This window comes from Fringilla coelebs, assembly GCF_963513975.1.
Source record: "Fringilla coelebs genome assembly, chromosome: 2".
Classification (NCBI taxonomy): Eukaryota; Metazoa; Chordata; class Aves; order Passeriformes; family Fringillidae; genus Fringilla; species Fringilla coelebs.
The window spans coordinates 79,350,091-79,373,746 of NC_140029.1; the positions used below are offsets into that span (position 1 = coordinate 79,350,091).

The following is a 23,656-nucleotide window of genomic DNA, read 5'->3' on the forward strand; positions in this document are numbered from 1 at the left end:
TGGAATAAGGCAGACTTCTTCTCTCTCCCTCTCTGGGCTAAATCTCATGGGATAAAGATGGAAGAAATTTAGGTTCCCATTCTGACACCCCAGTAACCTCACACCTCATGCTCATGGTGGCTGGCTCCTGGGTGGGAGGCAAGCCATCCTCCTGACATAGCCCTTGCAAAATGGATCCCCTCGGGCTTGGAGGCTTGAGGTTATTCAGATGATCCAGGGAATTTTTTCATGTATCTGGCAGCTCAGTGGGTCTCCTCTCTGTTTTTGAGGGGTGTCCTTACTCGTTGGTGATAGTGTAAGCCAGACAACTGCTTCAGTGGCAGAAGAAGTGATAGGCAGCAGAGGTGAGGAGGCAACAACTTAAATCTTGGCATTTTTAAGTGATATAAAACAGAAGGGGAGTTAGAGGTGTTTGCTGTGGAAAGCCAGCAGCACCTCTTTCCCTTTGCTGGAACAAGTGAGAAATGTTTGAGGCCATTTAAGAAGGGGACTGTTTTGAGTCACCGTCACTCAGGCTCAAAAATAATTGAATTGTGCAGAGTAACTTGATCGCTGACTTCAGACCTAAGATCACCGGCAGCTGGCTGTTACACAGACTCATGGCTCCTGCAAATCACTGTAGCTCTGCTGGCCTTTAGCATGAGGGCCTTCATCCCAGGGCTGGCTCCACGTGCAAAGGTGTACACAAGGACCCAAGCATCCAAAAACCCACATGTATGAGAACTGCCTTCTCCTGCCCCTGGTGGCACAAACCATCTTGGGCACAATCCTTAGCTTTTATGCAGATTGTTGTCAGCTTCAGATGTGTGCATTCAGGCACGAGTGGTCTCTTCTTTTCATGCATGATGTTCTCAGCTACTGGCAGTAAGAGCAAGCAGTTTGCACCAAACACTGGCCTGTTGACAGGGGTAGCAGTTTTGTGCAAATGTAGGGCTCTGGGTGACGGTACTGTCTCTACCCAAACTCTTACCTTCTCCACAGAACTGAAACTTGCAGGTTAGCTGTAGGCTAGAACCACAGATTAAGCTTGTTTTAATTTCATGATCTGCAAGGTAGAGCCCACGAATATTGTTGCTGGCATAACTTTTCTTCCATAAACTAACTGTGAAATTAACAACTTCTTCTTTACTTTTTTTCTTTTTTTTCCCTTAAGCTAAGGATGTTACTTACATCTGCCCCTTCACTGGAGCAATCAGAGGAACCCTTACTGTTACCAATTATAGACTGTATTTTAAAAGCATGGAACGGGTAAGCTTTTGAAATAATCTGCTTTTGCTACCTTTTCAATCTTTAGACCTGGGTGTTGTTTGAGAGTATTTCTGTGTGAAATGTGGCTATATGTTTGGGAATATAGACGTAAAGGAGCAGGAGCTGGGGATTTTTCCCCCTCCCCTTTTTAAACTCACAAATTTCAACTGTCTACAGGACCCTCCTTTTGTCCTAGATGCATCTTTAGGTGTAATCAACAGAGTGGAGAAGATTGGAGGTGCTTCCAGTCGTGGTGAAAATTCATATGGGCTGGAGATTGTGTGCAAGGTAAACTTTTATCTGTGTTTTACAATAGGGAAAGGGGAACATATATTTTTAAAGGTTGTGTCTGTAGTACCATAGGAAGTTCTGCAAAATGTTTCAGTCAGTATGACTTCACAGATGTCAAAAAACACAATTTTAAAAGTAGTATTCATTATTCTCTAACTCCACTCATTTGAGAAGAGATCCAAACCTTTTTTCAGGCTTTGTGCTGGGCAATAGCTTTCCTTCATCATGGAAGTGTAGGCCTGCATCCTCGTTTCTCAGGGCTGCCCACCAGACTTACTCTAGGTAGACCCCAGTTACTGTGGAATTTGGTAGGCCTTTCACTCATTTGCATTTTGAGAGCAAGAAAGGGGCATGTTTCCCCCCTAACTCATTAGCTCATGGCCACCTACTGCAGTGCTTTACCATGAGGGACTAGTGAGTAGCCTTCAGTCCTCCTCGGGTTGTTCTTTCATTTCTTTCAAGGCAGTACATATTTCACATGTGCCTCTCAAGAACCCTTGGAATAACTGAAAAAACACACTGCAGTAAAAATTAACAATTTTCCTCCTCCTGTCTGCTCACTATAGACCCACAAAGTAGATAAAGCTGCCATCTCCCCTCCTAAATCCATATCTCTGGATGGCATGGCCCTTCTGCTTCCCTCAGTGAGCACATAGGAAGAGCTGGATTCAGAACCTTGTAGGTCTTGGGCTGCTTAGAGCTTGTCAGAGCCCCTCAGTGCTAAAGGGATGCTGGATAAGAGCAGATGGAGGAATGAATAGGAATCCCAAAGTGCTCTGGTCACTGCTGTGATTTTGAGGCACCAGGAAGCTAAGCAGACTGTCAAGCTGTGGGTGTGCTGAGTCAAGACCAGTTACTGCAATCTGTACCAAATAATCCAGCTGCTCCCTTGTCCTATGAGAGTCATAATCTGCCCCAGCTAACATAGGGTGGGGTGCTTGTGCTGGCAAGTTAATTTGGTCCCTGTTTTGATCTGGATTCCTAATCCTCAGCCATTTTGTCTATAAGCACACTTGGTCAGGTTTGGAGTGAGCTATATCATTTCCCTGTATGGGAAACTCAGGCACGAACTATAGGATGGGTGTTTTGGCCCTTTATAGCATATTTATATATGTCAGCCTGCTTCACCTGGATATGCACAGCAGCTCAGTGCAATAACAGAGTGGTACAGATACATCTTATGCATCCTGAAAAGTTCTCTAAGACCAGTCATGTAATCCCTGTGAGGAAGCAAAGTCTTCAGCTGTTTATCTCATTCTCTGACTTGTTCTACCATCTTCATGTACTTGAACTTGATAGCTCATTTCCTGTTGATGAGTTTTAGACTCTTTACTGCAAGCATTTTAGTTGCAGGCTTGGCTGGAAAAACATAGAGATGTTTTATTTGCTTTCCAAATTTGATTTTGTAGATGACTATGGAAAGGAGGTCCTGAATGACCACTTTTTGTCTTAACTGTGCTGCTGCGCAAAGTGGAGGAGTTCTTGGTTTCAAGACATCCTCTTGAGTGCTCTGAGAGGTGGAAGCTTTAAAGGGAGATGGCATTGGATGCTTTGCACCAGCTGGCTTTTCTTGGGGCCCCTGCATGCAGTAGCTCTGTGGAGGTACTTTGTTAGGCCATCCCCACCAGTGGTCTTATGGCACTGCTTGATGTGAGAGCTCAGTGACAGCCAAGGATGTCTGTCTCACAAAGTCCTGCCAGTCAAACATAGCTTTTTCCTGAGCAGGGCTCTCACAAAGACTTTCAGCAGGTGGAGAGCTTCATGTGAAGGCAAGATGCAGTGGTCAGGCACAGCTGTGCCCTCCCTCAGCTGCTCTGCTGTTGTTGGAGGCTGTAGACAACCCCCTCAACCAAACCCAACATTGCGACACAACGTTGTTCAAAGTATAGTATTAAATCAGTGCTAGAAGGAGCATTGTCATGTGACCCCGTTTTGAATTCTGGCTTTTGGATTTTCCTTGGATTTTGAAGTGGTTCAGAAATTTGCAACTTGATTTCCCTTTTTCTTCCCCTAGGATATTCGAAACTTGCGGTTTGCTCATAAGCCTGAAGGGAGAACTAGACGATCCATATTTGAGAACTTAATGAAATATGCTTTTCCAGTTTCAAATAATCTGGTAAGTGTTTTCTCTTCAGCTTTTGCCAAAAGACACAGAGTAGCAGTAACCTGTTTTGTTCTGTCCCATCTACTTAATACAGCATTCATGTGGGGTGCATTTTCTTGGGGGATGAGAAGTGCTGGTTTTCAAATCTGTTTTAAACTTAATTCTGTAGCAGTTTAGATCATATAGGCAGCAGGAAAAATCTGTTACGTGCCTTGTTTCATGCATGTGGAACAACTTACTGATAAAGCCTTGTAACAAAGGAAAAGTACTCAAACAGCAGTGACATCCATCAGAGGTTCACAGCTAATGGTGACTGCAGTGCCCCAAATCTGGAATGCAGCCCCCGTGTTCTCTAATGTTATGACACTGCAGTTGTTTCAAAGGCTTGTTGAAAGGCTCTGATTGTTAATCTGTAAGAGCATTCTTGCCTAAGTAGTTTTATCTTCTCTCCTTAATAACAAACTTCTTTTGTCTGTGAAGTACTAGGTAATAGCCAGGCAAGATCAGGGACATATTGGAAGGTATATTGTTGTTCTAATTACCTGCTACAGTGAGAGTGTTAATCTTTCTTATAAAACCCTGAAATCAAAGTGATGGTGGGGAAAAAGAAGGGTCAGACATGAATTACTATTTGAGATATCAAACATCATTTAAATGGGCTCTGAGTGGGCTCTTTAAAAGTAAATTTTCTTTCTTTCAGCCACTTTTTGCCTTTGAGTACAAAGAGGTTTTCCCAGAAAATGGATGGAAAGTATATGACCCAACTTGGGAGTACAGAAGACAGGTGGGTATTGTGCCACATCCTTCCTCATCCTCTGCTCTTCAGAAACAAGGGTCTGTGCAGTGATAAAATTGCAGGTTACATGGAGCAGAGAATGATTCTGCTGAAAAATGCTGTGCAGGCTTGGTTAGGATGTTGTTCTTCACACTGTAGTGCTTGTTGAGAGCACTACAGCTTTAGAGATAGAGGCATGCCCTGATGGGCATCAGCTCAGGTGGCAGAGAGCTGACTTTAGGCTCTGCTAGAAAAAACTAATGCTCTGGCTTGGTGATCAGGTACTGCTGGCAGTGGGGAATGGAGGGTGCATGTTCCAGGCACACGCGTCCCATTGTTGAGTTTCACACCTCAGTGCTTGCTTGTATTGGTTTTAATTCTTTCAAGGTTTCCCCATCTGAAACAGCAATCTGGGAGGAAAAAATTTAGTGTAGAATGCCTTCACTATCTTAGGCATGGTTTCGCAGCATAGGGATCAGCCAAGAGGGTACTGTTATTTACAGTTTTAGTGTGTCCAGAGTATCAAAGGTATTAATAATTATATAGTGATTAGGCTGTTGATTAGGAATACCGTGGTAAAATCTTGAGTAGTCCTCTTTGGAGTAAAAGATGGTAGAATTTTGATTCTTATAATGAAATCACTCCTGTCATAAAATTCTCGAGTTGAAAAAGGAGCATGATTTGGTGGCACGTTTGCTCTGGACACAATAAGCTTCTGTCTCCTCCAGATCCATCAGAATAAAACCAATTTTCTATTGTAAAATTAAGAAATTTTAAACCATGCAATTTAAAGATTTATTTGGGTCTTTCTCATCAAATCAAACAAAACCAGACCTCTGTCCTAGCCTAGCTGTTCATCTGATTCCTGGAATCCAAAACCTAAGGATTCATTTTTCTAGCTCTAGCCTTCTAAAAGCTGGGCATGCCTTCTAAATTGGTTATCCAGGCCTGTCATTAACAGATGGGAGAGAGTGCTTCACTGTTGGGGGTGATTTGTTCTCTCCTAAAATAGCTGCCTAAGATAGATTGCTGGCTTCTAGACTGCTAATGGGAAGCAAGATGTATCTCACTGTATCTTACTGTATGCTGCCTTCAGTGCAAAGTGTATTTTGCAGTGAGATGCCACAGTCTAAAATCCTGGTGAAGACAAACTCCAATAGTTTGCAATCACTTTGTCTCTAAGGTCAATTTGACCTTAGCATAAGATCAGATAATGCAGTGATTATTGCTTTGTTTAGGCTTTACCTCTTTCTTGGTAGTTATTTTATGGGAAGATCTGCTTGTAGAGAAGGATTTGCAGCCCTAGCTATTTGAGCAAGGCACTTCTTTGTAGGGCTGAAAATTTTGGAGTAACAACTAAAAGAATACATGTGCTATCAAAATAATCTTCCCTGGAAGGCACAGCATTGACTCAGCCAAGCATCAGTCAAAACAGGTGAAGTACAAAAAAAATTTTTACAACACCTGGAAAGAAGAAAGGGTGACCTTAGATAATTTCAGTGTGGATTATTCCACTTTCTAAATCCTGGCATGTCGGTTTTTATGATAGAAGCTTTTCTGTCCATATTAGTTTTTATACTGTGATTTGGTGCACCTTAAATTTGTCAGGAATTTGGTGACATGTTGAAAGGATACATGTGTTTGCATGCCTGTGATTTGCATCTCTTCGTGGCTTTTCTGTAAAGAAAATGAGTGTAAGATGTGACACAGCTGAGGCATTGCTGTAGTGTGTTCTTCTGCTGTGGTCTGCTTCTTTGTTGTTTGTGAGTGGGAAAGACAAACTTGCCTGACTGCTTCTCTGTCAAGAAACCAAACTAATGTCCATGTGCCGAAGCCCATGGTCATTTCCTTACACTGGTAACTGCAAAAGCAAATCCAAATCCAGGATTTTTTACAGCCGCAGCCTTTCTGAGTTTCACCCACGATGGGCCACGATCACTACCATTCCAGATCACACAATCCATCTGCTCCAGTTCCTTATCTCCAAAAGTGACCAGCACCAGCTGCTGAAGAAGAAGCAAGCCATACTGCAGTAGATGTTTATGTTGTGATCTGGCCAGGAGGAGAATTTCATCCCTTTTGTTAGATTGATTTAGGTTCTGCAGCATGATGCTTTATGTCCCCTCCAAAACTTTTAGGTATTTCAGTCTGTTTATTTAATTCCAGCATTTGTAACTATGGATGTTCAATTTATCTGTGTGCGTGTCGTAGCCTTTTTTCTTAATCCAACCAGGTTCTGCTAAAACAATAACAAATACTACAGTAAATCAAGATTATGTCTTGAAATGGCAGCAGGGATTCGTTAACAGTGAAACAAAACTGGCACCATCAAATCAGATAATGGGATTACCTGTCTCTGACTCTATGAGTTGTGATCAGAAATAGAAAAGCAGGACATATGCACTGTCAGCAGGACCTTCTGGAATTGGTTTAAAAACTGTTAGAGAAGGGCTGGCCTAGGGCATCAGCAGCCCAGCAGGATGGCCAGGCATTAACTTGCTCTATCTTAGGCCAGGTCAGTCTTTTCCCTATGGGAGCAGAGACATATGGGGAGGGGAGTGGAGCAAAAGTAAACTCCAACAATCAGGCATCCAGAAAAGACTTTTAGACCAGGATCCATGGTAATTTCTATGTCCACACTGGTAGACATGGCAAGTTTGAGTGTGCTATTATTTATTTATTACAATTTTTATTAAGATTAATAGAAATATGTTGAGATAGTAGCAATTAGAAAAGATAGTCAGTAAACCCCTAACTTCCCCGTTAGCATTCTTGGGAAGGATGGAAATATGTAACTTATTAAAAATCTGTGATTGTGTAAAACTATGGGGAGTAATAAACAACCTGTAGAGAACAAAAGGAACTCAGAGAGGTTTGAGATTTAGTTGGTAAATGGAATCACATGTGGCAAATGAAATTTAAAACTGAAATTGCTCCCTGATTTTTATTACACATGGGCTGGCAGAATATAAAACAGAATTGCAAAGTGAATAAGACTCACTTGAAACCAAAAGTCCTTAAGATGCCTTTGGAGTAACTTAAAGCTTTATTTTCCTTAATAAGGTGGGGAGCATTTGGAAAATATTACAAGAGGTTGTGAAGTTGTGTGATGTTTCCCTACAAAAGTCATTCTTGTCTAATATCCTTTGCTCTGGTCATATCTACTGGGGAGCCACAGTGTAGGGCTGTGGTTGCTGCTTTCAGGGAAAACATGTAGAAACTAATAACTCAGAAGAACTGACCTGTTTTGAGGATTAAAGAAGCATCCAGCATTAATATACAAGCAGAGTGGGAAAGGTAGAGCTTGGTAACATCATGCTCCAGAGGATTGTTGGGTGTAACTTAGGGGAGCAAAGTGAGGATTGAATGTAAATGTCCCATGGTTTAACTGAGGTCCTGCTTACGCTGTGTATGTCTCTACTGCAGAACAGATCACAGCTCTCTGGTGCTGAGTGGACACAGCCTGGGCTCAGTAAATGGCAGAGGGACCAGCTTGGCTCTGCAGCTGTATCCTGTGCTGCCTGCTGCAGAACAAGGTGCACTTACATGTGTAAGCTCAGAGTGGATCTGCTTGATCCCATAGAGACGTGTGACTGCTTGTAACTACAGCAAGGAATTTTCTTTTTTCCTGTCAGTGAAGGATCCTCTTGTGCTTAACCTTAACCATGTGCTTTGCGAGGTGGTGATGTCAGTGATGTGCTGGTTAGTCTTCAACAGTTTTTCCCTGCAAAAAAACTCCACCTTCTGCAACATCAAGTGTAAATCAAGTGATAACCAAACTCAAGCCATTACAGTAAAGTATGAATGTCTTATCTACAGGAGAACCAAGTCTAGTTTGTGTGCGGAGAGGACACAAAGGCTGTGTCTCTATGGTTAGAGGATACAGTTGTAAGGAGTGTTCCCAAGCACAGGGGCAAGTTTCAGGCATAGCTATAGACCAGGCTGTTACCATCCATCTTTTGAGTGAGTGTATCAGAGCATCTTTATCCACGCACAAAGTCAAGGATCATCAGTGGCATTTTGGACAAAATATCCTGTTTGGAGGATAAATTAGTTTGTTAGTACAGATGTGAGGTGCATTGGTTCAGCTAGGCTCAGTGAGAATGGTCATGGGTATATTTAATTTATGACTGTACATGTGGCTTTGCTGCCTTCCTCAGTTTGCCCTCTGGCATCCACCAGAGATATGAATTCCCCTAGAATCAGGGGCTGCTAGCAGCATTGATTTACCTGAAGAAGACAGACCTGTGCAGAAGTCTCTGGTCACTAATGTGGACATGCCATGTGCCTTGGCAGCTGCAGGATGATCACAGCCTGCTTTTAGGGAGGCGTGCATGAGTTATTCCTGCAGGTGCACAGGCAGGCAGCACCCAGAGCCACTCCTTACCCTGCAGAGGCCTATTGAGTTACATCTGTAACAGTTTTGTTTCATAGTAGGCTTTTGGGTGCTTACAACTTACCGGGAAGCAGTGAAATGCATCTTAGATGAGGAAATACCAGTGTGCTTTATATCACGTTTAGCTTTTTCTATTGATTCCAGCTGGAGAAAGGGCAAATCTGAAGGAGCACGAATAAATGCAGAAGCTACACTGCATTATGGCAAACGTCCAAGGAAGATGCAAATTCAGCTTCTCTTCTAGCCCACTTGGCTTATTTCTGTTCGCTTCCAGTCCTTAGAGAAAGTCACGATCCGAATCCAAAGCGTTCTGGGTGGTGCTGTGATTCAAGGCTCCTGGGCCAGGGAAAAGCAGACATTCCCCACAAGTCAAAAGAAATTTGAATGCTGACACACAGCATCTTTTTCTGGTCTGGGCTCTTGCAGAGGAAAGATTTCCTTCAGTGAATTTGTCAGTGTGGCAGCTGAAAGACTTAGACCTTTGGAGAGCTTTAGAGCTCGCTTCTGGCCCAAGCAGTGTGTTCTGAAGCCACACTATCCAGCACTGTGAAGGGGGTGCTTTCCAGTGCTTGCTCCTTGGTCTTCTCCGTGAGCATTGGTAGAGTTGCTGGGTAAAATGAAAAGGAACCTTTCTTTCATGTAGCTGCTTGTTAGCTCCCATTTTTCTTGCCAAGACTGTGCTGACAGCATAATTTTCATTCAGATTTGGGGGAGGTCAAATTTTCAGGAATTGCTTATGGATCCATTGCATGTGCTTATTAGGACAGGACTGAGAACTAATTAGCCATTAGTCCACTTGCAGGTAGTAAACAGATTGGTCACTGGCAAGCACTAGCTATTCCCTGGCGGGCAGCAGAGCTGGTGGCCCAGCAGATTCCATCCTTGCTGTGTACAGCAGGTAGACCTCTGAGCATGTTTTACCCATCAGTAAGCTTGAACTGTGTATACTCACTGCTTAAACTGTGTATACACACTGCTTGATGTCTGGTTCTGCCAATTCTTCGGCTTCACACTGGGCCAAAATTAGCTTTCCTTCAGGCTTTTGGGGTGATCCTCGTAGTAACATTGCCTTCCCAGGGAGGGCCATGGGACAGCAGTGGTTCAGAAAGCAGAGTGTGTGATTGATACTAGACAGAAGGTCTGGCCTCCCCTCAGATTTCTAACCATGACCTCTTTTGACAGCGTGACTCACCACTGGGATGGGAGACTGGCCGCAGTCTGTGTGGGTTGGCCATAATTATCACAGCTCATCTGACCCGTGTGAGATGTGCTGTTTATTTCCTGTGGGAGCTGTGACAGTGGTGATCAGTGTCCCACCACCCTGCTTTTAAATGGAATAGTGTTTAATAGAACAGAGGCATGTATTGTGTAAGGAGTTGATGTTCCCCTAAAACACACTCGGTGCTTCACAGGCTGGCCATGTTTGCTGCAGCAGATGTGTCTTCCCCCACAGAGATGCTTTGTGTCATTGCTCACCCCTGGTGCAGTAGGGGTCTGTTTAAATCTCTCCTTGCAGGCAGCTGCACCAGCCACTCCCTGTTGGTCTGTTCCCTCCCAGCATCAGCCAAACCATATCTGCAGGTTGTCAGGGTTGTCCCCATTGTGCTTCGGGTGTTACTTGGAGATTGCTGTCTGGGAAGCTGTTGAGTGGCTTCTCCATCACGGCATGCTGAGCTCTATGATGTGTGTGTGGAGATTCCCTGCTCTCCCAACCCAAGTCCTCAGTTCAACCAGAGAGCTTAGTGTGATGGAAGCGTGGGAGTTGCACATCACATACAGTCATGCAAACAGAGATGTACAATTGTTAAGTTTTTGGTGTTTTTAGAGGTTTGCACAGTTGTGCCACAAACACTGCACTAAACCCAAATTAGGCTAATTTTTTGAGGTGTTTTACTGCCTGTTCTCCCTTCTCCTCCTCCCCTCCATCCTGTCTGGTAACTCCACTTTTCACCCAACATATTTGAGCTAAATGCCATGAGGGGACTGAGTTGGTCACCCATTCTGTCCTGTTCCTGGCTCTCCTGTAAGCCCATAATGAGACCAGGAGGTATCTTAAAGTTGGGCTCAAGGGAACCACCTGTGTTGCTACATTTGTAGCCTCCACAGTCCCTTTGCCATTGGTGACCCTGCCTGAAGCCCAGTTTCCCTGCTCTTCAGTGACTTGAGCAAAACATCCACCTCACTGGGGAGAAACACGAAATGCAAGTTACCAAGATAATGCATTCTCAGGTGCCAGCCCGGAATGACCTTCATTAACAAAAGTTGCCCTGAATTTCAGGTCTGTGGATTTGTCTGTGCTGAGGTCTCAGAGCAACTGATTTGCTAACCTGCAGTTTCCTCTTTAGGGAATTCCCAATGAAAGCTGGAGGCTGACCAAGATTAATGAGCGCTACGAGCTGTGTGATACGTACCCTGCCATTCTAGCTGTGCCTGTAAACATTCCCGACGAGGAGTTAAAGAGAGTGGCATCCTTCCGATCCAGAGGACGCATACCAGTGAGTGGGACAGAAAAAGCCACTTTGATGTGGTTTTGTTACACATACCTTTGGGCAATAAGTAATACCAAGATCAGGCTGAGTAGATTCCAGGGAGCAAATTAATGGTCAGAAGATAATAAAAGTGAGAACATCGTGTTTGAGGACGTAGAAAACAACAGTATCCGCTGAAACTACTGTTGTGAAAGAGATGTAGACTAAACCAAAACTAGAAGATAAGATAATTTAGCACAACTCAGACCAAATCTCAGTTCAGTTCCTGGGAAATACAAGGCAGCCCTGTTTGGCTGTTTACAATTGTCTGGCCTACTCTGACTTTCAGGACAGAGAAATACGTAGTGATAGTCTTGATGAGAGAATTTATTTAATGAAATTTAGACAAAGCACATTGTTATGATGATTATTTCAGAGGTAACTGAAAAGGTACTGGTTTACTTCTCAAGTCTATAGGAAATTCAGTCTGTTCCTTAAGTGCTTAATTTTTACATGGTGTAACATAAAGTAAGATATTGCCCTGACTCACACAGGGCTGTTGTACATGTGTACTGACTCACACAACAGCCAGAAAAAACAGTCTGCATCATATTTAAGAGTCAGACTCAAACAATTTGATCACCTTTTGTTTGTTCAAACTTTGGGAATGCCATCAGAATGAATAAAGACAGAAGAGTTCTTTCTTTCATTCAGTTGTGATGTAATAGAATCCAGACTTCTGGAACCCCCTGATATAGAATCCCAGAGCAAGCCATTACAGGTAATTCACTTCATTAGTTTAATGAATCCCATTTTTACTTTGTTTATTTCCCATTTGTTTCTGAAGGTCTTGTCATGGATTCACCCAGAAAGTCAAGCAACAATCACGCGCTGTAGCCAGCCCATGGTGGGAGTGAGTGGCAAGCGGAGCAAGGAAGATGAAAAGTACCTTCAAGCCATCATGGATTCTAATGCCCAGTCCCATAAAATCTTCATATTTGATGCAAGGCCTAGTGTGAATGCTGTAGCCAATAAGGTTGGGTAACTTTTTCCTCTGTCTAAAACTGGGAATGTAATATTTTTTTTCCCACCACCATTTCATATTATTCTTAAGGATCACAAGGGTTTTCCACTGCAGAAGAAGTCTGAATGCAATGATCTGATTCTCTAGACAGACTTTTATACCTTCACTGGTATCTGTAAGATATCAGTGTGACTGCTGATGATCCAGTCTATTAATTTACAATGGAAAATGACATTGGAAAGGAAAAAAAAATTGAAGTAGTACTGAGGTCAGACTCTAGCACCCTAGACCTTGTGTATCACCATTTTTCAATTCACATGGTTGAAAGACTGCTTCCTCTAACAGGGCTCAGAGCCCTGTCCAATCTGACCATGAACGTTTCCAGGAATGAGGCATCTGCCACTGTTCTGGAAAACCTGCTCCAGTGTTTTACCACCCTTATTGTGAAAAAATTCTTCTTTATATCTAGTCTGAATCTACCCTCTATTACTTTCAAACCATTACCCCTTGTCCTATCACAACAGGCCCAACTAAAACATCTGTCCCCATCTTTCTTATAAGCCTTCTTTAAGTACTGGAAGGCTGCTATAAGGTTTCTCCAGGCCCTTCCCTTCTCAGCCTTTCCTCACAGGAGAGGTGCTGCAGACCTCTGATGATCTTTGTGGTTTTGATCCAACAGGACCCTGTCTTTCCTGTGCTGGTTCCCCAGAGCTGGATGCAGCACTCCAGCTGGGGTCTCTGCAGAGCAGAGCAGAGGGGCAGAATGCCCTCCCTGGCCCTGCTGCCCACACTGCTTTGGATGCAGCCCAGGACAGGATTGGCTTCTTGGGCTGTGAGTTCCTGTGGCTGGGTCACGTCCAGCCTCTCATTCAGCAGCACTCCCAAGTGCTGGACAGGGCTGCTCTGATCTGTTCATCCCCCAGCCTGTGCTGATGCAAGGGATTGCCCCAACCCAGGTGCAGCACCTTGCACTTGGTCTTGCTAACTTCATGGGGTTCCCATGGACCCACTTCCTGAGCTTGTCCAGGTCCCTCTGGATGGCACCCTATCCTTCAGGAGTGTCAGCTGTACCACTCAGCTTGGTGTCATCTGCACATCTGATGAGGGTGCACTTGATCCTTCTGTTTGTGTCACTGATGAAGATATTAAACAGCACTAATGCCAATACAGACTCCTCAGGGTCACCACTTGTCACTGCCTGGACATTGAGCAATTGGCCACTACCCTCTGGCTGTGACCATCCAATTTCTCATCCATCAAACTGTCTGCCCATCATCTCCAGTGTAGAGAGAAGGATGTTGTGGGGAACTGTGCCAAAGGCTTTACAGAAGTCCAGGTAAATGACACCCGTGGCCCTTCCCTTGTCCGCTGCTGTAGTCTCTCCATCATAGAAGGCTACTGGGCTGCTCAGGCAGGATTTGCCCTTGGTGAAGCCATGCTGGCTATCCTGAATCACCTCCCTGTCCTCCACATGCCCTAGCATATCTTCTAGAAGGATCTGTTCCATGATCCACCACGCCTAACAAAGGTGAGGCTGACAGGTCAGTAATTCCTAGGGTCCATCATTCTACCCTTCTAGAAATTGTGTTATTGTGTTCCATGCCATCACTTTAAGCTTTGTTTTAATGGTGGAGCTGCTTTGTTGCAGTAAAGATTTTTTCTTTTTTTTTCTTTTTTTTTTTTTTTTAATCTGCCTTTCCCACTACTTAGGGAAGGCAATTAGTGTGTGGGTTATCCTCCTCTGTAATAGTATGGTAAATTTTTAAATGATAGATTAGCGAATGTAATGAGTTAACAGCTTGAATGGGGATAAATTATAATTACAGAGGAAAAGAAGGCTTGTAATGTGATATTCTTTGGTAAAAATTACAGCACTCATTAGGTACTGCAGAAGAGAGACAAAGTGTGTGCCTGTATATGTTTGCTCCCAGCTGTAAGATAAAGCCAATGGTTTTTGCCTGCTTTAGATAGCCCAGCCACTGTGGTATTTTGTTAGCTGTTGTTTGCTCAGGACAAATGACTGGGATAAAGTACAAAATATGGTTTTGCTTAATGATTTGTATGTGAATTTTGTTCTTCAGGCTAAAGGAGGGGGCTATGAGAGCGAGGATGCCTATCAGAATGCAGAATTAGTGTTCCTGGATATTCACAACATTCATGTTATGAGAGAGTCGCTGAGAAAACTGAAAGAAATTGTGTATCCCAATATCGAGGAGACTCATTGGCTGTCTAATTTAGAGTCAACTCACTGGCTAGAGCATATCAAGGTACGCATGTCTGCATCCACTGCACGTGGCTGAGTAACCACAAGTCCTTGGGAAGGATATCCAGAATCAACTCCAGGATTTTCAATTCCTTGTAAATTTAAAGACTTAGAATTTGTTTTCCATTTATAAGCATTTAAAACCGTAGAGTTTGGAGTGAGGAATCTTAAGGAGATGAGAAGAGGGACAAGAGAAGAGGCTGAAATACTGAAAGATGGTGTTTTGGAAGTGAAGGATGTTCCTGGATGACGTGTAACTGAGAAAGCTCTGCTTAGAACTCAGGAGTCACAGAGTTTCCAAGTTCTTGGTTTGTCTCCTTGACATCCTGGCACTATTGCCTGGCCCTGACAAGAAAATGCTGGGAGTTTGGGCCCTCTCAGCCTTTCAGGAATCCAAGCGAGTTAGAATAAGGAGGCAAAATGTTTTGGCTTCTCCAGATACTGGTCTTCAAATAATGTTCTTTTCTAAAAATGTCCAGCTTACATTGTTGCTCTGCTGATGCAGGCAGGGCAGATCTGCTCCTGGGGCAGCTGCAAGGTGATGGCCATTCCTATCAGACACAATACACTCCTGCATTTAAATCTTGACTTGTCCAAGGACTGAGTTTTATGCAAGGGCTCTTCTAGAGTTGTGCCTACACTACAGTTTAGATGTGTCGTCATCTTGCTGAAGCAGAAAATGTGTTCACCAGTTTGCTGTCCTAGTTATAAAGTAGTTGGAACTGATTTACCATTCTCCTTGAGGCAAGCAGAGCCCTTGGTTTGTCCTGTGCTGTCACTAGCCATTTTTCATTTCTAGTTTCTGTTCCAAAGAGGTTTTGTAATTTGTTTCTTCCCTTGTCCTAGCTCATTCTTGCTGGAGCCCTTCGGATTGCTGACAAAGTGGAGTCGGGGAAGACATCTGTGGTGGTACACTGCAGCGACGGCTGGGACCGCACAGCCCAGCTCACCTCGCTGGCCCTGCTCATGCTGGACGGCTACTACCGCACCATCCGGGGCTTTGAGGTGCTCGTGGAGAAGGAGTGGCTGAGCTTCGGCCACAGATTCCAGCTGGTGAGTCCCTAGCCCATGGAGGGCACTGAACAGAAAGTTGGTGTCCCTCTTGAAGGATTTTAGAGGAGAGGAGTTTAACGTTTCCTGTGAGAAGTTTCCTGGCTGAACTCACAGAAGAGGGGTGAATGCTGGTGTTATTGTTTTCTACAAAATTCCATTCACCTCTTAACCTCCTTGGGACTGTATTGGTTAGATACAGGGAACAGGTGGTATTTAAATGTCTCAGGTGTCTGATAATGTCATGTTCCCATGCTTAGGCTTAAACTAGCAGTGTGCTTTGGGTTTGGTGCTGGCATTTCTGCTGGGAGCTGGCAGAGACCGCTGGGCATTTTTTGTCTTTCTTTCCAGTTCAGTCCATTTTCTCAGACTGCTTGGGCACCATCATCTAAGAAATGCTTTGGTATTGAAGAGGTTTGGGAATTTGTTTATAGCCTTGACCTCACATTTCTTCAGGCACACTTTATTTTTGGAGAAGCTTCTAATTATTTAGGTGAAAGAGCAGCAGTTTGAGCCTGGACCAAGTTTGTGGTTGTGCTCTAGCAGTTGGCAGAGAGGCAGCTTTGTGGGCTTGTGACACAGCAGTTTGTTATGGTTTGCACTGATGGGAATTGAGAGAGCCTTTCAATAGTATCTTTTCAGTCTTTGTTCCTATCATGTTTTTCTTGTTCTCTAGTGGTTGTTAATTTTGCAAGGGCTAGAACAAGGCCTGTGTGCAGCACTTGCAGTGGTGGGTTGCACTGTCAAATGCTCTGAGGAAGGTGGGGAAACTGAGGCACTAAAGCGACTAAGGTTCCACTGCAGCAAAACTTGTTATCTGGTATTTGAGCAATGAGTGTTTTAGCTTCTTCACTGTCTAGGCAAGGAAAATACCAACAGTGATTTCCTTTGGTGAGGGGAGAACAGTTTTAGGGATCTCTGTTACTTACATGTTCTTGTTCTATCTTTGTACAGTACTTGGGGCTCCCAGGTAATATATAATCATTAATGATGTACTGTGCTAGTTCTGAGGAGTCGTGCCTCACATGTGTTGGCCACACAGCACGGTCAGGGTTGGAGGCTGCCTCTGGGAATACTGTCATTGCTGCCTCTCTGGAGGTGGCAGGAGATGGGCTGGGCTGGTGTTTGTACAGCTCTTGGAAGCCGCGAGGTGTTGCGTGACGGTTATTGCCGCATGCTGTGCCTGTAGGTAGTGTTTGCATCTAGCACCCTTCTACTACTGAAGTAGCCAGGACAACAGCTGCAACTGAAGCAAAAAGTATTCTCATTTTTCTGCCTTCTGAACTTTAGCTATTAACTGAAATCAGTGCCAGCATAGCATCTGGAGCCTCTACTCAAACAACTCTTGTTTTAACTTAGCATGAAAATATCCCCATAAAGAATTTTCACTTCAAAGACAACGAGAGTAGCTGTCCTTTACCCACTGATATGGACAAAGCAATATCAGGACTCATCTGAAGTTTTTAAAAGCCGTTGGTAAAGGTTTAGGTGACTGAGAGCAGACCCCACGAAGCCCTGTGTGACTCATGTTCTTTGTCCTGCTCTTTCAGAGAGTCGGCCATGGGGACAAGAACCACGCGGATGCAGATCGCTCTCCCGTCTTCCTGCAGTTCATCGACTGCGTCTGGCAAATGACGAGACAGGTAAACTGCTGGGTGGCACCCGTGTCCACAGAGCCACGCACGGTGCACCGAGACATTGCACAGTGTCTGGACACAGAAATGGTTTCCAAGCTGACCTGTGCAGGCTCTCCTTCCTGGGCTTGTACTGTTGCTTTGATTCTGGCAGCAGGCTTTTTGGGAGTCTGTTTAGCACAGAGCCTGAAAGCACTTGCTAATGTAAGTCCGTAGCACGGTGGGTACAACAGATCCCTGTTACCCCTGCTCAAGCTGATCCTGTAACATGTTTCATTTTAACTTCTTCTGAAGGCAAATGTACTGCTGCCACTTCTTAATGTTAGGTACAGAGCTGAGTGCCTCACTTTAGACCTGGCATGGCAAAGGTACAGTCCAGGAGACATCCCCTAGATTTTTTCCCAGGCACATGGAACCTGGAAGGTTTTTTTGGATCTACTGTGACACAAAAGTCAGCTATGGTCACTGAAAAAAAGCTAGGCTCACCCTGGGTTAAACCAAGAGGAGTGGAAAAGAAGGATGGCACTATATATGGAAGAAAAGGATACCACTACATATGACACCATACCACATCCATCCAGAGAGAAGAGGAGGCTTTACCATCATCAAAAGTCACTTTCATTATGGTCTCTTTGGATTGCTTCTACAGCTGGGCATCCTGACCTGCAGCTGATGAGGTCAGGATGTCACAAGTGGGGTAGCTTGGGAAGAGGAGGGTGGTTGTGAGGGAGGAAGGCCTCCTGCTCTCCTCTCCATCACCCCTGCATGTCTTTGCAATTCACTGCATTTATTCTTATTGACCCTTTGGTGGAGCTTCAGTTGTCCCTGTCTCAGGTCAGATTGATTCTGCACAGAACTCAGCAACAAACATGGCCTGTGCCCATAGACCTTCTGCTCCTGCTGACCTCTGTCACAAGGTGCCTCCCTGCTGTTCCCTCTGGGAAGTGCTGTGTTAGGCACCCATTTGGCCCTGGGACATTTCCACTTTTTGAATGTATTTATTTCACATGTGCCTTTTGTTCAGAGTCTGGCTGCATGGCTTGTCATGAGGGACAGGCATAGCAGAGCAAGCTTCAATTTGAAGCAGCACTGAGTGTACATAAACACAATGCTCTAACCCTCAGACCTCTGGCTTTTGCTCAAAATTCCTCTCTGAACATGCAAAGCAGCTTTCCAAGAGGGAAACTCTTGCTCCTGGAAGGAGCGAATATGACCCTGAATAGCCAGCCAGGCAGGGAACAAGGACAGATCCTGTTCTAGAAACCAAGAGGCCAACTCCTTACCACGACCACAGCATGGGAGAAAGTTTATTTTCCTGTTTTAAATCCTAACCTAATTTTATATTTCTGCCTAAAGTTTCCTACAGCATTTGAGTTCAACGAGTACTTCCTGATCACCATCCTGGATCACCTGTACAGCTGTTTGTTTGGGACCTTCCTGTGCAGCAGTGAGCAGCAGAGAGTGAAGGAGGTAAGACAGCTTCTCTCCGAGGTAAAAGCCTGTTCCTGATCGCTTTAGCTGGCCAGATATTGCTACAGAAGCTGGTTCCTCACTCAGAGATAGCTGGAGATGTGAGGCTGGAAATGCCAAGCCCCCTTCTCAACAGCTGGGACTTGGGGGGTTTTCCTCTTTGCATAAACTGCTGTCTGTTGGAGGCTTCATGTTTCAGAGTAACACCATCTCCTTTCTGGACATGCTGTCTACTTCCAGTTAGTCACTAGTGGTTGAATAACTCCTGGTGTCTCCCAGGTAGTGGAAATACAGTTTTGCTTTGAACTTCAGTTTACTGTAATCATTTCTGTGGGAACTGGTAGTTTTTTGTCATGCCTTGTCTTTGAAGTGATCCCTTTAGGGTGCTTTCAACTACCTAGTGCATGCTGTCATTCTGCACACAGAGGTTACAGCAAGTAACTGGTCTGTCTTGCTGTGCTTGTATCTTCCTGGGAGAGGACAACTCTCCTACTATTATTAAGGACGTGCCTCTCTGTCCTGCCACAAGCCAGCTCTGCCCTGCAGTCTGGCCAAGGTTTGTTTGCCCAGGGAGCGTAGAGATGTGTACATCCAGACCCAGTCCGGAATTAGAAGGAAAACAGTGGCACTCACTCTGTCTCACCCACCTAAAGATGAAGCATTCTGTCACCCAAGGCTGCAGCCTAACAGCACAGAGGTACATGAGGGCAGTGCTGTGTGGACCTGATGTGATTACATGTGATAGAACATCAGTTAAAAATAATCATAAAAACTAGCTGGAAAATAAAAGTGATAGCATTTTACTATAGTGAAATCATTGTCCCTGTTTCTTTGGATTCCACAGTGATTGAATAATTGTCATTTCCAGGGAAGAAAATCTGCATGCTCTTTGCACATGGGTTCAGTTTTTTTTTTAAAGGCCTCAGCCTAGTGAAGTACTTAATCTAGAAAGTACTTCAGCACTGGTTTCAGTGGGAGTATTCACAGGCGTAATTATTCCACTAGATCAGGGCCTAAGTCAAATGTTTTCTTTTTTTCCTTTGCAATTAAATACTCCAGCAAGTCCTCCAGGAGCACTTCAGAGAAGTGAAGTTTAACTAAAGCACCGGGAGTTCATATGCCAGTGTCCCCTCGCTCTAGCAGTGGTGATTCCTGATCTGTGTTGACAGCTGGGTGGGTCAGAGGGGTTGTTCCGTGCCAGGGCATGTGTGCCTGCCTGCATCCATGTGCTTTGAGTACAATAACCACATCAAAAGAACAATTTGGGGTGGTTTTTTTTAAGCTACAAAAAACAACCCGCTCCATATTAATGACAGGCATATGTCTATCCTGCTACAGTTTGTAGATGGCTGGGATTAGTACGGCAAATAAAGCCTCCTCCACCCCCTTCCCTTACAGAGCCTTCCAAAAAAGACTGTATCACTTTGGTCTTACATCAACAGCCAACTGGAAGACTTTACTAACCCCTTGTACGTGAGCTACTCCAACCACGTCCTGTATCCCGTGGCCAGCATGCGCCACCTCGAGCTGTGGGTCGGCTACTACATCCGCTGGAACCCCAGGATGAAGCCTCAGGTACGCCTCTTCCCACTCCTGCTTCCCTCTCTGCTAGTACCCATACTGTTACTTTGGAGATCAAGAGCTTTAGGTAACCTGCAGATTTGTGCCACCACTGCTTAAATCTGAAAACAAACACCTAAATTCAAGTGCCACCAGGAGCAAGCACCACCTAGAGCTGCCTAATGCAGGTGCCCAGCTGGGCATCACCACCTTGTGAAATCTGCAGGAGCTGAAGATTCTCAGCCATCTGGGAAATTTGTTACTTAGAATGTGGGAAAAATTATCTCTGAGTTCTCTTTACAAAAGATCTCAAAACCCCTAAGACTTCTCTGGATGTGGGGTTCTAGATAGGAATTTTAGGGCTGTATTTAAATTACTGGTGCTAGGAACCTGCTGCTTGCTCTGGCTGCCTGAGGCACAGAGGTCTGACCCCAGCCAGCAGGGAAGCTGGCTTGCCCAGGGCAGGCACCTCAGACTAGCAGTCTGAGCGTGACCCTGAATGCTGACATCACTTTTTAGTAGAAAGGGACAAAAATTCCCAATTGCTTCAGTGCCCTCCAGTGCCTGCAGGTAGCAGTTTTGCAGATCTGCAGCATTAGAGACAGGAACTCAGCAAACACTTTGCAGTACTGACTGTTCAACAGTCAGAACTGTGTGAAAATATTTAGAAGAACCTGGCTGGGTTTTTTTTCCCTCCCAAGCCCCTGAAATTATGTCCAGGCTGAGAGGCCATGGCCAGTGTCCCCAGAAATGTCAGAGATCAGAGTTTGGCAACTGTCACCTTTCAAAATACATAGACTGTTTTGTTTAGCCACCATTGCACTGTTCATGCTGGATCCAAATGAGCAGGTACCTGCGAGCTGGAGACCGATGACACTCATCTACCTCCTTCCCTCATAGCTGTAAGGCCAGCAGCAGCTTTCTGCTTCAGGTTCCCTCTTCCACGCTGACCTCCCAGTGCTCAGCCACACATTTCCTTGCAGGAACCGGTTCACAATCGCTACAAGGAGCTTCTGGCCAAGCGGGCTGAGCTGCAGAAGAAAGTGGAGGAACTGCAGAGAGAGATCACCAACCGTTCCACCTCATCCTCGGAGCGCGCCGGCTCTCCCGCACAGTGCGTCGCTCCCGTACAGACAGTTGTATAATACCGACTTTTTTTGCTGACTGCCTTCCCAGGACCATGGGGGGCAGCTGTTCTGAAACCTCCTGGATTTCCAGCATGGTGCCTGGGAGATGCCAACTTATTTATTTATTTCTCTCCAGGGTAATTTATTAGTACTGTAGCACTAGAGAAAGCTTAAAGCTAAAACCAACACAGACAAGACCCCCTATGCAATTACCCTTCTCAGTGGCTAGCTTATAATACAAGCCAATTGCACTTGGCACCTGTAAGAAGCCTGGAGCTCACTCTTTGTTCACTGATGTGCTGGAAATCACGTGGCTTGAAAGAGTCCATGCACGAGCATGAAGTACTGTGGAGGAAAAACGTCTGCTCAGAAGTTTGAAAGGCCAAACCTGACTTTGTATGGGAGCCTCAGATGCAGCTCTGCCATCACACACCTCCTGCACAGCAGAGTCAATGAGGGTGTTTGCCAGCACACCTGGAAACAAGCAACAGCAGTGTCTGAAACAAGTCATTCCCTTCACCTCAACCTAGATCATAGGAAGCCATGTAAATGATGCCTTATTTAAAGAAAGGGCAGCTTCTCCCAATAAAACACTGCAGTAGAGGAGCAACAATACAGGACATGATTTTGTAGGACCACGTTTACTTCCATCTCTGCAACTTTAGAATCTCACTTATGGTTTACAGTGGGTGTGCCAGGATGCAACTTAAGCACCTTTATTTCAGAGGGGGAGCAGAGTTGGCTCCCCTGGCTTTCCACAGCTCCTCTGGCCTCCAGTGCCTCATAGTCATCAGGAAAAAAGGTAGTGGAATACCAAGGGGCACCTGTGAACTGCTGGGATCAGCCATTACATTTTGCTTGGGTAAGCATAATTAGTAATTTTAATGCTTCTGTGCAGGGTTATTGTGGTGTACTTATGGTATTTCAGCTTTCTGCTAACTAATGGAAACAACTGTGCATCTACCAAAGACGCCTTTCTGCCTGCATTGCAACTGCTGCTTTAGGTTTTCCTGGAAGACTGAATAGTTTAGCCATTTTCTATACCCTACCTTTTTCCTCATAATCTGCTTCAAGAATTGGTGTCACTCAACTAAGCTCAAGCTGAAATTGAATTTTAATACAAAAATTTACTGTAGGGGATACAACACATACTTGGTGAAACCATGACTGCGCCCTTGCTCTTCCAAACAGGTAAGCACAGGGTTGCAGAGGCGGGGTCTTGGAGCAAAGGCAGTTAAGTATGTGCAAGGCTGCTTCTCCCCCTCTGCTAAGAAGGGGTACTGCTTGGTGTGGGTTCCTGTGTTGCTCTTTTAGGACTGGATCCCAGACTGTCATCGCCTATTTAATATACCTGTCAGCTGCTTCACTCAGCTGCTATTCCACTAGAGGAGGATTTTTGGAGGGAGCATAAGAGCAGACCTATTCCTACCTAAGAAATGGCCTTTCAAAAGCCACAGTCATTCCAAGGTAGTTAGCAGTCATTTCCTCCTGCAGTCTCCATTTCTGCCTGCTCTACTGCTGCAATCATCACTCTGTGCTTACAGAAATCCACAGCCACCTTCCAACAGGATGAGTAACAGGCTGCATAGCATCACCACGCTTGCTATGGGGTGGCCTGTCACAGTATGGTTCAAAAGTGCAAAGAATCCACACAACATACTTCCTAAGGACTGAGATTTGCTTTGAGGTTAAAGGGCAGGTCTACTCTTACCTACAATCACTGTATAAGATGGTTTAAAGCATTATTCTGTATTAGCAAATTGACTATGTGTGTATATTTTGTTTCTTGATGAAGGCTGTTTGGTTTCCTTAATGCTAATAAAAACAAATAAACAGATAAAATTCCTGTGCTCTTATTTTCAACTATGTGGTTTTCCAAAGGACTTGCAGGACATGCAGACATTAAATAAATTGCACTGCAAGTTCAGTCTGTGAAATCCAAATCTCTCCCATTCTTCTGCAGAGGGTCTTTCAAGTTGCTAATGTTAAAACTCTGAAGTCTAGAATGACAGAAAACCAAGACTCATCTTTGGACAAGTTTCATTTATCCTGTACAGACCAGCACTTAGCTGCTCAGTAACATAAAAACAGAATCACAGAATGGTTGGAGTTGGAAGGTACCTTCAAAGATCATCCAGTTCCAACCCCCCTGATTGGCAGAGACACCTTCCACTAGACCAGGTTGCTCAAAGCCCCATCAAACCTGGCCTTGAACACTCTCAGGGACAGGACTATCTCCAGAGGTC

The 23,656-nt window shown here is 44.7% G+C and overlaps 1 protein-coding gene across 3 annotated transcripts in view; it reads left to right on the top strand.

Moving 5' to 3' along the window:
• The window catches only part of MTMR2 (myotubularin related protein 2), a 62,827-nt gene extending 39,626 nt beyond the window's left edge, over positions 1-23,201 (top strand). Inside the window, exons 4-16 of one of the 3 annotated variants that reach the window (XR_014617005.1) lie at positions 1,154-1,248; positions 1,426-1,536; positions 3,554-3,655; positions 4,344-4,427; positions 11,160-11,309; positions 12,130-12,318; positions 14,388-14,573; positions 15,416-15,622; positions 17,170-17,262; positions 18,610-18,723; positions 20,122-20,298; positions 21,267-22,877; positions 22,955-23,201. Coding sequence is in view for 1 of the 3 variants with exons in the window: in XM_084226418.1 (XP_084082544.1) it covers positions 1,154-1,248; positions 1,426-1,536; positions 3,554-3,655; positions 4,344-4,427; positions 11,160-11,309; positions 12,130-12,318; positions 14,388-14,573; positions 15,416-15,622; positions 17,170-17,262; positions 18,610-18,723; positions 20,122-20,298; positions 21,267-21,428 (1,670 nt within the window). In the remaining 2 variants the exon portion in view is untranslated. Of the gene's footprint in view, positions 1-1,153; positions 1,249-1,425; positions 1,537-3,553; positions 3,656-4,343; positions 4,428-11,159; positions 11,310-12,129; positions 12,319-14,387; positions 14,574-15,415; positions 15,623-17,169; positions 17,263-18,609; positions 18,724-20,121; positions 20,299-21,266 lie in introns of all 3 variants that reach the window. The other 2 variants (XR_014617006.1, XM_084226418.1) reach the window with 2 other exon arrangements.
• Positions 23,202-23,656: the final 455 nt, after the last annotated feature.